General features: G+C 43.6%; 1 protein-coding gene across 3 annotated transcripts in view; it reads right to left on the reverse strand.

Annotated features, from left to right (window-relative positions):
- The window catches only part of syt7a (synaptotagmin VIIa), an 87,542-nt gene that overhangs the window by 18,318 nt on the left and 52,326 nt on the right, over positions 1-16,898 (reverse strand). The window contains exons 1-3 of one of the 3 annotated variants that reach the window (XM_061035506.1): positions 14,539-16,080; positions 11,926-12,336; positions 7,937-8,068 (exon numbers count right to left, since the gene is read on the reverse strand). The exons of 1 other annotated variant lie outside the window; for it this stretch is intronic. In XM_061035506.1, the coding sequence (XP_060891489.1) occupies positions 7,937-8,068; positions 11,926-12,336; positions 14,539-14,618 (623 nt within the window). In that variant the 5' untranslated portion in view covers positions 14,619-16,080. Of the gene's footprint in view, positions 1-7,936; positions 8,069-11,925; positions 16,081-16,898 lie in introns of those variants that run through there. One more of the 3 variants, XM_061035505.1, reaches the window with a different exon arrangement.

Genomic DNA, 16,898 nt, shown 5'->3' on the forward strand with positions numbered 1-16,898 from the left:
ATGCACACACAATATTTCTAACAAGAGACAAAGGAGCAAACATGCTGAAGGGAGAAAAAGAGCACAGAGAAGAAAAGGAAAAGACAATAAATACAATTCACCAGGAAAAAGGAGAGCAAGAACCATGTCTTTACGTGGAGAGCTCAAATAAACAATAGACGAGATATAAAATGAAGAGGAAGGTATACCATACAAAAACATAGTATTATTGAAAACAACAAAAAGGACAAATAGAAGAACATAGGAAGAGCACATTTAGAGTGTTACAAAAGAGGGCGTTGGTAGAAATGGAGTACAAATTATAGAGGTATAACTTTTAATCTAACCTGATTTTCCAACCTTTAAGCAACACTCTAAAAGTGTGGAACGGGGTCACAAGCGCCAAAGCACAAACTGGCATTGGCTACATGTGCATATGCAGTATATGCAAGTAGTGGTCACTCAGAGAGTGAAGGCAATGCCTTGGACAGGCAGGAAACAAGGAGCCCATAGAAAGTCTGTCTGTCTGGCCAGCATTCTCTGTCAAGCTTTTTCACCGAGAGAATGTGTGTTTCATTGGTCGTTTTGTGAATTGCAAATCCGGATGAGAATTGATGCTGAATGCAATAATGTGTACATTTTTGCAGAAGACAAGGACAGAACTAGGGGGTAGGGTGGTGGGGGATATTCTCACAAATAGACAGACAGAAAAAGCAAGCAAACAAGACAAGCAAACAGACAATCACTTCAACCAGCAAAGGAACCAGAGCGAGACGGGGGGGAAGGAGGGATGTTAACCACTTTCACGGAAGAGGAAAGGAATATTCATCAATTGGTGTTAGTTGTATTAGTTGCCAAGGGAGGTAATTGCATTTTCAGGGGGCATGTTAATTTATTTATTTCTCTAAACTGCAGGCAACGAGTCTGAGAGGCGAGGAAAAGGGCTGGGTAAAACACTAAACCAAGATCTGAGGATCTGCTCAAAAAGTGCTCTAAAGCCAGGAGAGAGACTTAGGGTTTGAAGTAAAGCGAGGCACCTCCCTCCTCCTCCACCTCCCAACTATTGATGGGGGAGTGTAGGCTTCAATTATTCATTCTCTTCATGCTTCATTCAGGGGTTCAGTGCATTCTCAGGTGAGAGCTACCAAAGCCAGGGGAAAGGCCTTTTCTACCAGTCCTGCTCGAAAGCACCTGGGACGGTCCTCTGCTTCAGCGCTGCCTCCAGGCTGTTTAAACCAAGCGGCTGGGGCTGCAGAAAATAAGATTATTCCTACACATTAAACAGTTGAAAATAAAAATTGGCTTCAGTTTGTATAATATTCAAGAAGGCATTGGAAATTGTTGCAGGAGGAAATGTTACATCTGATGCTTTACTGTTGGGGTTTTAAACCTGCAGTTGTCTACAGTGTCCAGTGGGGGGCAGAGTGAACTCTAGTTCAGATCAGACTCTCCCACAGCTAAGGCACAGAAAGTGGGCTGTTGGCATAGCAACGGCTCTAGAAACACAGACCATACATATCGGGGTTTTAGTTGTGTTTGAGAAGGGGTTGTTGGGAGTGGTGGCAAGGGGACGGCTGCGTTTAAAAGGGGGTGCAGAAAACAGGCAAACACACTGAGACCAAAAAAAAAAAAAAAAAAAAAGAAAAGGTTTAGGATATATGACAGGTACGGGTGAGAGCCTCGCAGACACACACATTCACATGAACACACATATGGAGGCAGGCGGGGCCACTTAGGGTTTCACCGTCCTGTGATACTATCCTGTTTTTGTTACCTGACCGTGGGCCAGCAGCTTGAAGAGAGGGGTAGGGGGGGAAAGACACTCCACTTCTAGGCTGGAGAGAGACGCGAGAAAGAAAGCCCAACCCAGCTCCTCCCCTCTTTTTTTTTTTTTTTTTTCATTTTCATCCCCACCCCTCTGCAAACATGTCACACTCAAGCAAACACGTTCGCCTGAGACCATGAGGTAATGTATTTCAAAGTCTATGCTCAATATCATAGCCGCCCACAATATCCATCATTTGTCAGGGGCCACAACATACTTCTCAGCATCATACACAGTCCACAGCAGTGAAGCAAGACACTGCTTACATAACTCACCATCCACATGAAACACATGATCGTTCACACTTGAGTCAGCCAGTCGTCCCTGCTGCTTCACTTCTCGAGCTACCACCGAAAACACTGCTGCGACGTATAAATATGGATGCTCTCACTGTTAACTAATTGCTTCCTGCAAGTTGGAACTGGAAATGAGTCTAAAATAGCATCGTTTACTGAAATCTCATTTCAGGAAGAGGCAACAAGGGAGGTGCTAAATGCTGCCTTCTGTGTTTCTGCTTCTTTTTTTTTCACTCAACTCCAAATGGAAACCAGAAAACCACAAGACAATTGAGCCTGTGCCAAATGTTGATCTTTATAAATACTGTTTTATGTCTATTTTATTGGAAGCTGTACTTCAGATGTTTTTTTTAACACGCTGTTGTTTACTTGGATGACCAGCCAATGCCCTTTTGACTACAATACAGTAAAGCATTGCAAACCTGATTACTTTTCAAACCGTAGATAAGCTTATCATATCTATTACCTCCCCTTACGGACTCCCAATCCTCTCTGAATTAACCACCCATGGGTCCAAGTGCCACTTTATCAGCGATCCTATGCTTCTGGAGAATTTCAGCCCCTCCCAAAAAAAATTGAAAAGTCCATGAACACTCCAAACATGAGTCTACAAAATGTTCTGTATTCAAAGATTTCCTCTGCAGTCGAGACTGGTGCAGATGTACCACCTGTTCTGAAGCAGGACACAGGAGGCCCAGGTTAATGCTCCAAAACACTCCTCTCACGTACCCTCATCCTTCCATTTTCATGCAAGGGGTGAGCATGATACCAGCATGTACTGTATGTGCTGGCTAGAGTGCTGCCTGCAGCACTGAAATAACGCATGGCTGTGCAGAGAAGCATAAGTGCTCTCTCCTACGACTCTCAGGGACGAAAGATGGATTGTACCCTGAATTTTCATCCTTCTGTGACATATGGATAGATGGATGGATGTTTGAAACAGCTCCCCTCCTCCTGCTCTCTTTGTGACTCCTTTTTTTTTTTTTTTTACCGCCTGCCTTAGTGCTATCTGCTTTCCCTCTCTCTTAACTAAATGCATCTCAACAATCCCCTGTGATGTCTGGAGGAGAATGGTGGCCACAGGGATCTGAAGCCTCAGGGACAGCCTGATCCAGAGTCCCCTGAAGACTCTGCTGATTAGTCAGGCCTGTAAAGCTGCTGTCACAGGAGGAGCACTGTGTCAGACTAGCGAAGCACAGAATAATCAATCTACATATTTGTGTACAAACACTAGCGCATCGGGAACAATTATATCAGCATTTTTCTATATATATCAGAGAAAACAAAACCTGAAATTCACGCTATACCACAATTACATGACCTCAGAATGACCTCACATTACATTAGCCCAAATGACAGACTGTGTACAGTAAATGGCCTCAGCACACATCCTCCACCACATTAAGATTGAACTCCTCCCACTCCCGCTAATGTGGTTAGAGCATGAAACACGGTCATGACATTAAATAAACAAACATTTGTATTCATTTAGGTAAAAGGTCATACTCGCCACATGCTCTTCGTCATTTGTGTCAATTTAATCACTGTAATAAGCTAATAAATTATGAAGCAATATAAGATATAGCCCACTTGGCAATCAACAGAAAGTAAGAGAGCCATGAAGCACTTTACGTCTTGGAGGCACAGAATATATATCTATATTTATCGATATCTGCAACATGTATTCTGGAACTAGAAATAACTCTGCTGGCTTACACAAAATGATGTAACATGCATGGATGAATAATTGAAAGACCACAGGCAAGTGGATTGAATGTTAATGTAGCACAAGGATAAATCCTGCCTCCTCTGTTCTGAACGCGCCAAGCCCGCTGCTCAGAGCGAGCTCTAGATCCAACACTCTTGGGGATTGTGGCTTCTCTTTATAGCAGCACTCGAGGAGAACCTACAGTATAGGTTCACTGACTCGCAACTGAATTGTTTGAGTGAAGCCCAATGAGGCAGTAAGAAAAGACTATTACAGCCTAATTAAGCTTTTTAAGATCCACTACTTGGATGGATGCATGAGATATAAACATCTCAGTATGTGTGGCCCCAGAATCAAACAACACACAATATTGTAATCCAATTCGAGCTTTCCTGCTCTTGGATTGCTCGGCCTCAACTCCCTCCCTTCCCCCCCCCCCCCCCCCCCCCCCGGAGATGTGCAGCCTTGGTTATAAAAGTATGTATCTAGACTACTGGCTGTGGTGCAGTTCAAACCGTCACTCAGCTCCCGCTTCACTTCGTAAACAAATGGCCGCTCAGAACACGTTCATCCATTGCACTCGCAAGGTCAGCGACGGAGCGTAACGAATATCAAGCACTACAACACCTTCTCATGGCCAGTGGGGAAAACAGTGCACTATAGTGTGGCTTGCCCTCAACTATGGCCAAGCAACCATTAGGCATAAACACACTGCTGAAGGCTAAATGAAAAGCTTCTGTGGTATTTGATGAGCACTTTACATACAGTTTCCTATTTAAAAGATTTGGACAATTGTGATGTAAGTTAGGACCATTTGTTTCCCGTGCTGTAAAACCATCCTCTTGTCAACGCTCTGAGTAAAAGTGGCAGTAAAACATGTTTATTTTTTAAAGAGGAATATTGTATTTAAAGGAAGTTGCATTGCTGACTACCAGGACAAAAGCTAAATGTTGATCCTCAAGACAATGACAAGTTCCTCATAGCTGCGAGCTTAAATTTAAGAGAAAAATAGTCCAATAAGTACTGACATTTTACAGTTAACTGTTAATTCTGATGTATTAGTGTGTACTCAGCACTGTACTGTTTTAACTGATCAGGTTAGAGCTAGTTTATTTTACACTGGTGGTAGTTTATTTCAACAGATCCAAACTGAGGATTAAAGACAAATCGTGGGGTCATAATATGATTAATGGGACACGGATGAAGAGGAAAAAGTTCTGCTGCACAAATTTGAATTAACGTAGCCTCTTCTTTCATCGTGACATATTAGGTTATTTGATCTTTTTGTGCCTTGGACGGTTATTTTAATGAAGCCATTTGAGAAAATGAAGGAGAAATGTCTCTTTGGTTGTTAATAAATCACAGACATTTCAAAGTGATTAGGACACTGCTATGACAGGAGACTATAGGTTTACCTTAAAAAAGGCATTATATTACATTTATCCACCAAAGGATGGTTTAAAATCTTGGTCTGTACATTGACAAACTATAGCTGTCAGATACATTCAAGGAGGGTAAAGCTCCAAGTATACTAGCCAACTTAAGTATACCAAGTTATATGACTCCACTGGTTGTTTCCCTAATGTTTGTCACATCAGCTGTGCACTGCAGCTCTTTGACATTTATCATAAGATCACTTTAATGTTGATGACGTTAACTCCTGAGAGTCACATAAACTACTCTCATTAACTTCGATCGTTTTGGTCTGACTGAGATATTAACGAGAAACGAGCTGTCCAGTGTAATAAATTAAAGAGCCATGACATGAGTGATGCAGGTATGGAAGTGAGTGATGGGCACATGAGAGATGTGTTAATGCACAGACTGCGATGATATGGTTGTAAAGAGACGGATGGGAGCCAAAGCTTTGTCTCTGGTTTGTGAGCCCCGTTTAGAATGAGCAATATGCCAAGAGTGTGATTGATTAAATCACTGTCAGACATCTGTGAAGTCAGCACTAACACCACAGGGAATGATATACTCCCAGCAAGCTTATAACTTGCATTTCTAATATACCGGGGACTTAACATGAGCCTCTTAAAATTAGCTTCCAATTAAAGGGTTGCAAAACCATCTATTATACTGTACATTTGTCCTTGTAATCTGTCAGGAAACAAACAAAAGAATGGGTGGTTCAAGCGGAATTAGCTTAAAGCCCGGGAGAGGGGATCGAGAAAGGTCCAGGACATTAAAGCGGTCAGCATATTCAAATCATTTTCTTAACATCCTACCTCTTTATTGTTCGGAGTGTAAACCGCCAGTCATCCTGACAGAAAAGACATGAACCTCAGGTTAATCTAGAATATTCCACATTGCACTCAATCACAGCTAATCGAGGTGAGTCCTGCAGGCAACGAGCTGGACTAAGCGCCCCTGTGGTTCCTGCTCGCTGTTTAGTCTATTAGTGGATTTCACAACCCATTTAAGGAGGTTTCCAGGTGAACACAAAGGCTGGAAAAGCCAGATGTAATGTGCAACGGCAAATTACACAGAAAATTGCACTCCCCAGTGGCTCTACCGGTTTCCCCGCTAATCCTGAACAATGGAGATAGTTTTGATGTTCACAAAAGCGACATTCTTTCTCAAAGCATACTTTCATGCTTGTTTGCAACCCCATGCAGAGCTGTGCAGGCTCGGGAAAATGCCACATGATGCTCGGGGGGGCAAAAGACTACGAGGAAGCGGACCAACCAAGAGGCCATTGTGATTTAACTGGTCTTAAGTTAAGCACAGCTCAAGAAGCTAATGTTTTTATGTACAAAGATGCTTATATAAGTAAAAGGTCACACTCGCTATCTTGCTAGATCAGATCCTTCAAATGTCTCAATCCAACACTTGCAGCTTCACACTGCAATAGTGCAGTCTAGATAAGAAAACAGTTACCGTCTGTATTGTAACAGAGCCCTAGTTTGAAATCAGGTGTCAAATTGATTTAACACTTGTGAATGAGGCATAATCGCTGTGACGAGTAAATCAGAATCTGTTCATCATCCCCTGCTACCCTGTTTCTTTGTGTGCGTCGTATTATGTATCTCCAAATTGTCTCTAATTTGTCACAGAATCAAAGTGAGGTTAAATCAAACTAATTGGACTGCTGAGGCAATCGAGTGTGTTGGTTCTACCTACGGCTGGAGCGACTGTAAGATTTTCACTCTGTGGCGTTTCAAGCCGGCGAGAATAACCACGACGACTGTCCGTGGCTGCATATGAAAACCCACGAGCGCAGTGGTGAGAGCTGTTTGTTTCACAGGACACAGCCAGTGTACTCGTTTGTTTCACCAAAATAATAAGAATGGTCCATTTCCTGAACAGAATGCTAAACTAATTATTTGGGGAGATGGGGAGATACACGCAAAGAGCGCTGCATCCTCATAAATGAGTGGATATATTTTGGCTTGGAGTGCGTAAGGTGCCTGGCAAGGAAAAGGTTTATTTTTAGCAGCATGTTTATGTAAGTGACTAGCATGTTGTGGAATAATGAGGAGGCTCTCTGGGCCCTCGGTGGAGCTACAGAGACGGGACTCTCAGAGCAGCAGAGGGTGATTGAAGGGAGCTAATGAGCAGGAGGGGAAAAAAAAAAGAACACATGAGCAGAACGGGCTGGGATAATAAAAGCATGGAAAAACACAAAGGAAATACAACAATTACCAACTGTAGGGCTCTGTAAGGCAAAGAGACAAACAAATAGAGATGAAAATGGTGGAGGAGAGTGTCGTAGCGTCAGGGAAGATAATGATTATGGTCAGGAAAAGAAGACCACTGGCATGAGAAGACCTCGCGTTCTGTGATTTGAGGACATTTTTGAGGAGTTTGTCGTTCCTCAAAAGCTTAATTGACTATCTCTTTACTCATCTCGGCACAAACGGCAATGTTTACTTTTCGTAGTGAGCTCCCATTTTTATTTCTGCAAGAGAGTGTTGAGCTCTGCTTCTATTTCAGATAAAGGGCCGTGGCACAATGCACTTAAGTGCAGTGACTCAACCAGAAACACTAGAAAACAAAGCTACTGTCCTCTACCTAGATTCTGAAATCATCTCTTGTTTTTCTTTGACATCACATCCTCCTCGTCCTTTCATTTGCACTCCATTCTCTCACATACAACTAGCACTCTCATACATTATCTGGTACCTCTTCTCAGGAGGGGGCTCCTGATTGGCTGGTGGTGCTGCCTGCGCTGTTTCCTGCAGGTCAGGGATATTGGCAAAGTCATCTTGCTCGGCCACACCTATGGCCAAAGCCAGGACCACCATCTTCCCCTCACTGGCTCGCCATAAGAAAAAATACAATAAGAGATAGAAAGAGAGTCGAGAGAAGAGAACAGATGCAGAAGGATTTGGAGATCGCACATAAAAAAAGGTGTGGTTCAGGGGGAGATAAGAAAGGAGAGGTAATTTCAGGTCGTACGAGGATAGGAGAGCAGAGAGGTGGCGGGACAATAAGACCAGAGAAAGCAGTAACAGACAAAAACGGTCATAAATCTGCAACGGCAAATAACATCCCAGCAGTAAGCACTTTGTCCAGGGAAGGATATTAATAAGATACCTTAACCTCAAAGGCCAAATTAATAAGAATGTAATGAATTTAATGAAGTGGTGCTGAAAACAGCTGCAGGCTGTGTTCACATCATAATGCATAATGACAACAAATAATAAGAAACTGCTGATGATTCCTTAATGGATGTGATATTCAGCAGCTTGAGCTTCCCCCATTTATATATAAGAAATAAACGGGCGTGTGGGCGCACACACTCGCCAACCATGCCACCAACAAACACACACACACACCCACACACACACACACACACACACACACACAGAGTATTCTACATTCTGTATCCAGTTTTTTAACCTGCATCCTGCTCTCCCTCCTGACTCACCTTTCCCATCGAACATCTCTTCAAGAGTTAAGATTTAATTAAGCCTCATTAAGAAGATCTGGACTAATTGTTTCTATTTGAGTGACACAGTGTCTTGAGGTGCTCGGTGTGTGTCACCGTTTCTGGGTCACCGCTCTTGCACTCTCCATGTTGCACTCTTCTCGTTTCATCTTCTCAATTCTGCCCTCCAATCCCCCCCCAACACATCCTTATCCCCTACTCTTAATTCCCTGCCTCCTCATCACTGCCTCCTTCCCTCCTTCTGTCACCAGTATCCACGCTTCCATAGCTTAAGCCTCTGACTGCGTTACAATGCCTAGGAGAATACCTCCGCTAAGAAAAGACGGTGCTGCCAAGCTGTGAAAAGATATCACCCTATACTTCACAATTTCATCTCTTTTACAGTCTGCTGTCAGCTGTCAAAAGCTTTTCTGGCAGCACCATGAAGTCTTGTTTAATAATCTCCTTCTTATACGTCAAATACATAACTCAAGAGATTTTATGTCTGACCTACAACAGTAACCCCTTAAGATTGATTCCATCAACCCATCATTCAAATTAATTGTATCCATTTTATTATTTTCAACAATTTATTATCCAATTCTTTAGCTAACCATAACTGTTAATCAACACTGTGAAGCTCATTTCTCTGTTATCCATCTTTTGGCAGTTAAAATAACTTGTATTCTGCTTCTTACAATAAACTACTATAAAGAATATTCATATGGCTTTTAGGCTGTTGTATTCTTTTGTGTTGTTCTTTTGTGTTGCCAGTATTTGGATAGGTTTATTAGTGCTAGTGAATGGCGGTGTGCTACGTTATGCCTTAACCACCTCCGGGCACAGTGGGGGGTCCCCGGTCTCTGGCACCCTTATTTTGGGGGGTTGCGAGCTGAAAAGTTTTGGAACCCCGGCTTTATTGAACTCTTTTGAGTGAACTAATTCATCGTCTTTCTCACTCGCTAAAAAGTTCACCTTTATGTCTTAATCAAATTGTTTTTTTTATCAATTGAGCTGCTTTATATATATACATTTTATACTACCTGGTAATTGCAGTTGGGAGCCACTGGTCTATATGATAAAGGCCTAATGGTATGGGTCATGGACTGATACTGTAAGTATCACAGTTATTGGATCCCTGTCCTTCCATCCCCTTTTAAGTATAGGCATTTACACTTAAGTATATTGGTAAAACACTCCAATCAATGAACAGGAAGTAAAGGCCGGTGAGGGGACAGACACTGACATCAGGATAAATAATTGGGTTTAAGCCAAAAAGCATGACGACCAATCTACCCAAGAGTACCATTTGGTGAAACAGCTCCAAAGGCTAGATATCCGTGTCAATCACATCAACACTTTGTCTGAGCAATGACTCATCTAGATAGGGAAACTAGCCAAGACTCAAATTAACCGGCTTGAACAATGGGTCATGTCCATTACCGGACTGCTCTGTTATCCATCATAAGTGTTACTGTTGAAGAGAGGGAAATACAACAACGACCTTAAATCTCACATTTACGATGATGTGCTATACTTGACTCTATGGGTGATATTCTCAGTGACCTTGATGACGGCATGTGTTGCACGGCTGCTGCTCAGTTAGCCTGTGGCATTAGTTCAACTGTGTCATACTCAAATGACCAGTAAAGCTTTAACGCACACACAAAAGAAAATTGGATTCTTGAGACGCTACTGTTAAACAGGCTCAGTGCAAAGGGACATTAAACACATGTTGCCCTCCGTCACCACTCTCTCTCTCCTTCATGTGCCCCCGCTCCACTCCTGCCCTTAAGTAACAACATCTCGTAGAAGTAATGGCGCTGCTGACGTAAAACATCAATACTTTAGGGTTAGCACAGATCTACACACGGCTACTTAACCCTTGTTCTTTAACTGATCCATTCGGACCAAGTGATGTACGGATGGTGACACACGTCAGCTAGCTAGCAGCACCTCCAGCAGGCACAGATTTACAATCAGCATATAAGCTGACACCGGAAGAGCAGTTGCAGTTTTTTGTTGCACATTGTGAAATACAGATAAGGCTTAATGTTGTCTCCTGAGCAGGATAGTAAACATTTCTGTGTTGGCCAAAGCATGGCTCCAAAATAACATCAACTAATTGAGTGGGATGGTGTGAATAGAAAATATATTGTGACTTTTTATGACACAGTCTCATGAATATTACAAACTAGCACTGCGAGCTCTATCCTGTAAGGACAATCGCAGCAGACAGACTGAATGCCATCCAAACAGATGTTACTGCTTAGCAGAGCAAACAGTGTAAACATTGAACAATTCATCACAGAATGGGGTACAAAGTAGCTCACAATATGCTGTAAGTTCCTTGCCATTTTTCGTGCACGTGATGTCATTTATTCTAAATTAGGAAAAATGCTTTTTTTTTTCCTCCATAAGAAGCTTTGTGATTTGATTTCTTCAGATTATCACTGATTTAGCACAAATGTCTATACAATCCGTAAACACTGAGCTCAGCTGATTTTCATTTGGACAATTGAACACATAACGTCACGCATCTCGAAGAATATTATGTAACAAACATAATGAATAGTTACAAAATCACCAAGATGTGATGTATGATGCTTTCACAATATGAGATGTTGATCCATCTCCTGCAGTCCCACAGGACTCAGAGCTCAAAGTCAACATCTTGTTTACATTATTAACTCCATGCTTAGTAACATATATAATCCATTTTTCAAATAAGATGACCTCTAGCCTCCTCATCTGCATCATCCTGCATTTACATGCTAAGCTATTACGTGGACTAAATAGGCTTGTTGTTTCAAACAGTACATACTCCAAATACACTATTTCATATAGCCTTCCTTAAAGATAAAAAAAAAAAACCTGTATACTACATATTGCACATTTGTACAACTATGCACACAAACACATAATATTTATATTTACAGGCTGAAGTAATATCCTTCCCTGGATATCAAATGCTAAGTGAATAAAAAACAATAGGCAGAGAACAGAGTTTCACAAAGATAAAGATAAAAGCAGATTAGTTTTTACTTACTCATAGATACATAATAAATAAACCATTCTCTAAGAAATTAAGGGTTATGCATTTAAGCTAAAGCACGTGTATAATTTGACTCTAGCATAGCATGACATAGACTAACATCAGATGTAGAGACAGAAGCATTAGCATGGGACACTACAAAGGACATTACAGAGAGATATGAATGAGGAGTTAGGAGAGACTCACAGGAAGGATTTGACGTCCAGGCCTCGATTCTTCACCTGGTCCATCATGTAATCCCAGCTTCCAGGATTGGCATTTGGGTTCCCTCCTGCTCCACCTCCCCTATTTCGAGAGGCCCCTGCTCCGGCTGGGCCGCCCCGTGCCCCCCGGGGACCACCTCTTGTACCCGCGCACCCACCCTCGCCACCGCTGCCACCGCCCTCTCCTGTCCCAGCAACCCCACCACCGCCCCCAGGCTGTCCGGGCGCAGTGTGTAATTGTCCCAAGCTTTGGGATGTGGTGGGCGGATGGCCGAGGACCGGGCCCGGGGGCTGGACGAGAGGCTGCTGAAGACTCTGCTGGCGCAGCAGCGTCCGAGGCCGGGTGGGGATGTGATCCAAAGTGGATGCATAAGACAAGACTGTGTCCCCAAAGCTGGGAGGGCAGAGGAGCAGGGAGGAGAGAGAGCGTAGAGAAGGCCACGGCCGGCAGAGGACAGGATGTTGAGGAGGGAGGAAGGAGTCGGAGGAGGATGCATAGGAGGACGGGGGAGAAGGAGGAGAAGGAGGAGAAGGAGGAGAGCCGTGGCAGGAGGAGGTGAGTTTTTCAGAGGTGATGAGGTCAGACAGGAGACATGGTGGCACAGGGCAGTAGGGGGACACAACAAAGGACGTCAGGTTGACATCAGGAAAGATACAGGAAAGTTCACCCAAACAGGGGGTTAATGACCGGGAGGGGGAGGGGGAGGGGGAGGAGGAAGGAGGAAGATTGGTGTTTGAGGAGAGGGAGGCAGGGGTTGGAGAGTTTAGAGGTGGAGACAGGAGGAGGAGGAGAGAGAAGGAGAGCACTGTGAGGCAGCAGCAGTAACAGCAGTAGCAGAAATAGCAGTAGAAGGTGCAGCCTGAGTGATCGTTGTGTGCTGTGTGCTGCTGATAGGCCTGAGTCCAGCACAAGTGTGCCGACTGCGAGCTCCGCCTGCGTGCCTGCGTCAGGTTTGCATGCGCCTTACGCGCCTGAGTGTGCGGTTTGCGTGCGGAAGGGTGCCGCGCAGGCAGGATTCGGATGTGAAAGGTCCGCAAGGGCAAGGTGCCATTCTGCGCCGCTTGACCCCGTCGCGGCGTGCGCGCGGCGGCTTTGCTGCTCCCTGGCCTCCGCGATGAGGTTTTTTTGGTGTGATGAGAGATCCCCATTTCCCCTTCTCGGCATTCTACTTTTACATGCCTGATAGCCTGTCTTCCTGTCTCTCTTAGTCTTTTTCGTCTTTAAATACATGCTGCACCTCTGGAGACATCCCGACAGCCAACCAAGTCCGACAGTACAACTCCCTCCCTCTGTCACTCAGTTTCTACTCCTCCCCTTGATAAATTATTTTACATGGGCCCGCCACCTTTCCTCAGAGTGTTTCAGTAGTCATAACAACAGAGGGTGTGTAGCATGTTGTTGACATTTTATGTACACATACATCTTGCCTTCGTTGTGATGGATCTACTGTAACCTTTTTAATGTAATTTTTTTATACTCACTAAATATATCCTCCACTCTCTCTGAGATCACTGTGTAACCCAGACTACCAGAATTGGGTCATGAGAGCGCTATTCACATCAGTTATGTGCCTTTTTACTCCGCCTGGCATACTTTACCCAACACAATTTTGCATAAGGCTTTAAGTGTGCAGTCCATGATCTCTAACAGTCACAAATAAGGATTAAAAAAAAAAAAAGGTAAATGGAAGGTTTTGCAGAAATGGAACAAGTTTGTGGGTACAAAAGGAGAAGAGAAGAAGAAGAGGAGGAGTGGCCTCACATGGTGATGGAGAAGACGGAAGGAGTGAGGGAGCGATAACAGCGGAGGGTGAGAGAAAATGGGGTGCGAGACACAACACTAGAGACACAGACACTTATAGCGGCCTGAAAATAGAATCCAATTATAGACAGGGGGCAAAAAGAAAGATGAGGGAAGAAGGAGGAGGAATGAGGAGCGAGGAAGTGATGAGCGTAAATGTGTTGTGGAGGAAGAAATCATAGACACGAGGTGCTGGAGAGAGGTGTAAAAAAAAATCATCAAGAACTAAGAGTTAACTGCCTCATTTGCGAGACGCTGAGTATAGACCCTAAATCATGTCAAACATCATGGCTGCGGGTTTGCAACATGCAGTTTACGTTTCAGGCGGAGTTTTAATTAAACGGGCTGGTTGGCATGGTGTGAGGCACTATTTCAGGCAGTGTGTGAAAACGAGACCGTTTTTTTTTTGTGTTGCATTTCCGAAAGCACACTTGCAAGGCAGTGCAGTTCCTCGCATAAATAAATCATACTCTCCTGCAGAGTTATACAGGCGCAGCTGCGGGTTGAGTCGGTGTGATACAGTGCAAGTGAACTATTGTTATCTTCTCAGGATGACGCAAGATCACCTCTCCCCGTTGCTCACGCCTTGATCTGTGCCCACATGCTCACCTTGAAACCTGAGCTGCACCTTCCTTGGCCATAAAAAAAATAAAATAAAGAATCTTTCATTCATCTAATCATAGCTTCTGGGAGGTAACATCTCAAAGAAATAACATTGTGATTGCATGTTTTTTTTTTTTTTCTGCCGCACTGAAATGACTGAAATGTTTGCTTTTGCCCGGTTTCACAACTCACTCGCTGGGTCGCAGTCCTCCGGAGTGCATGTGGCCCTGGACGGTCTGCCACTTCCCGGCCTTCACTCCCTCTGTTACCATGCTCTTCACGCTGTCACTGCGATAAGGACCCCCCCCATCATCCCCATGCCCAGTTGCTGCCCCCTTCTGACCCCCTGACACTGCCCCACTGAGAGACAGAGACAGGGTGCGGAGGTCCCACGGCAGACAGAGAGTACAGAGGAGAGGAGAATAACGACAGGCAGAGGAGAAAAAGACCAAAGAGTGTGAGAAGGACGGGACGCAAACACACCCACGCACACGCACACACACTCACACCCACGAAGGAAAATACATCGAGCAACCACATGGCTAAGAAGGTAAGACAGATCAGTGGAGTGTTTTGAGGGGGCAGGACTAGTTTCCAGGCCAAGTGAGAGGCAGGTAGATGAGAAAGGTCTGGATTCCAGTGTGGTGGAGGAGGCATGGAGGTGAGGAGAGCAGGGAGGAGGAGAAGAAGAGGAGGAGGAGGAGGAGGAGGGGAGAGAGAGGACTAAAGAGGGAGCCTGTGGAGGGCGGAAAACCAGCAAATGGTCACTCCTTTGGGCCCCGAGGACCAATACTACAGCTGCCAGCATTCACTAGCGGCAACAGAGTGTGGACTCTGTTTTTTTTAAGTTCTCATTCTCCCATTCATTTGGGCATTCGAGGCTTGAAATGTGCTGCTATTCAAGACAATCTAATGGTAGCAACTTAGAGCAGGAGGGTAGAACTCTGTGTGCCTCATGAGCAAATAAGAGACTCATTTGGAAAGCTGTGCAACGTGACATTTGGTTAAATACACGTTCATTCCTGTAAAGCATCGATTCGACTGTATTTTTAGATCTTAATGTGTATCATTATATTTTCAAAGATCTATTTGTGATTTGATCTCTACTTAGTGTCAATAACAGTAAACAGGACGTGGTAAAAACACCTGCACTCCACAGGAGGAGGAATCTTAACGACAATCTAATCATATCGACCTCCAAATGAGTTCAGGAATAACGAGTGCTGTCACTCAAGTGATATTACATCTCAAACCTGGTTTCACTTCTAAAATGTCGTGTCTGCACTGTAAGCAGTTTTGATCAGAAATAAAGCACTGTAGTGCCCTCTGGTGCCATGACTACATTTCATTAATATGCATGTTGCTCTTGCTCCAGGTGACACAAAATTTAAAAAAAAAAAAAAAGGCACAGAGGAGGTTGTCACCCGGTGTGTACGTGTGAAACAGGAGGAGGAGGAAGGAGGGTGCTTTTAGTTTGTATCATGTCCATTTGAAGGTCACGTCTCACATTTAGTTCTGACCAATTGACCTGACAGAGCACGTGGATAAGTAATCAATCACTGCAACAGCCAGAATCACACAGCTGGAGCAACGGTCAACACGGGAGACATGGGCCTAATATATTGAGTCGGATACAAGAAGGACATCCTTAATCTTTATGAAAAGTAGGATCACATAAATAACTGGGCCCATAAATCACCACGAGTATTTACAGGAAAATCCCTTTAAGATATCAATCATTCAGAAGGTAGATTTACAAAGAAATACATCTATATATTCCTTTGACTTCTTTTTATCTCAAAGCCACGAGATTGATTAAATAGAGTGAAATATATAGAAGTTATTAACTACCAAGCCTGATACCTACATTTAAAAATGTTGCCATGTCAATCCAATGAAACAGTTTTTTTCCAATGTGGATCAATATTAAAGTTCAACCATGAAAATGAAACCTCCAAGACTCTTGGTTGGTTGGTTGGTTACCCAACGCAAGTCCTCAAAGATGGACATCGATCTAGCAGCTAAGGTAACATGTTTGATGGATTAGGGCGAATGTCATTCCAGAGAGTGAAGGCTGCTGACCTCGGGAGAAGCTCAAACAGGAAAATCATTTCCAAGCTGCCCTTTGGCTTCAGCCAGGTATTACTGGTGGGCGTCAAGAAGTAGTCCCTATGTTCTCGTCTAAAGGTAAAATGTATGTTTAAACCGTTTTCCTTTTTAATTAAAAGTTTTTCATAACCCACGCACCACTGATATAAAAGATGTTTTTTCATCACTGCAGGTGAAATAAAATCAATTTTAGAGCACTGGGCTTGAGAAAAACTTGTGAAGGCTGGACTTGATGAAAACAGCTTTACAGACAATAAACGACAACCTTGAGGTGTTTTTTTTTTCCCTTTTTTTTTTTTTTATAAAATAAACTTCTCAAAACACAAGCACTAGGATTTAAACTTGGCTCTTTCGAGATCAACAGCCGTCACCTTCAGGTAAGAGTTTTTAGACAGCAATCCATTTATCCACTGCACTCTTAAGCACACTACTGCCTCCTCTCT

This window comes from Labrus mixtus, chromosome 4 (genome assembly GCF_963584025.1).
Source record: "Labrus mixtus chromosome 4, fLabMix1.1, whole genome shotgun sequence".
NCBI lineage: Eukaryota > Metazoa > Chordata > Actinopteri > Labriformes > Labridae > Labrus > Labrus mixtus.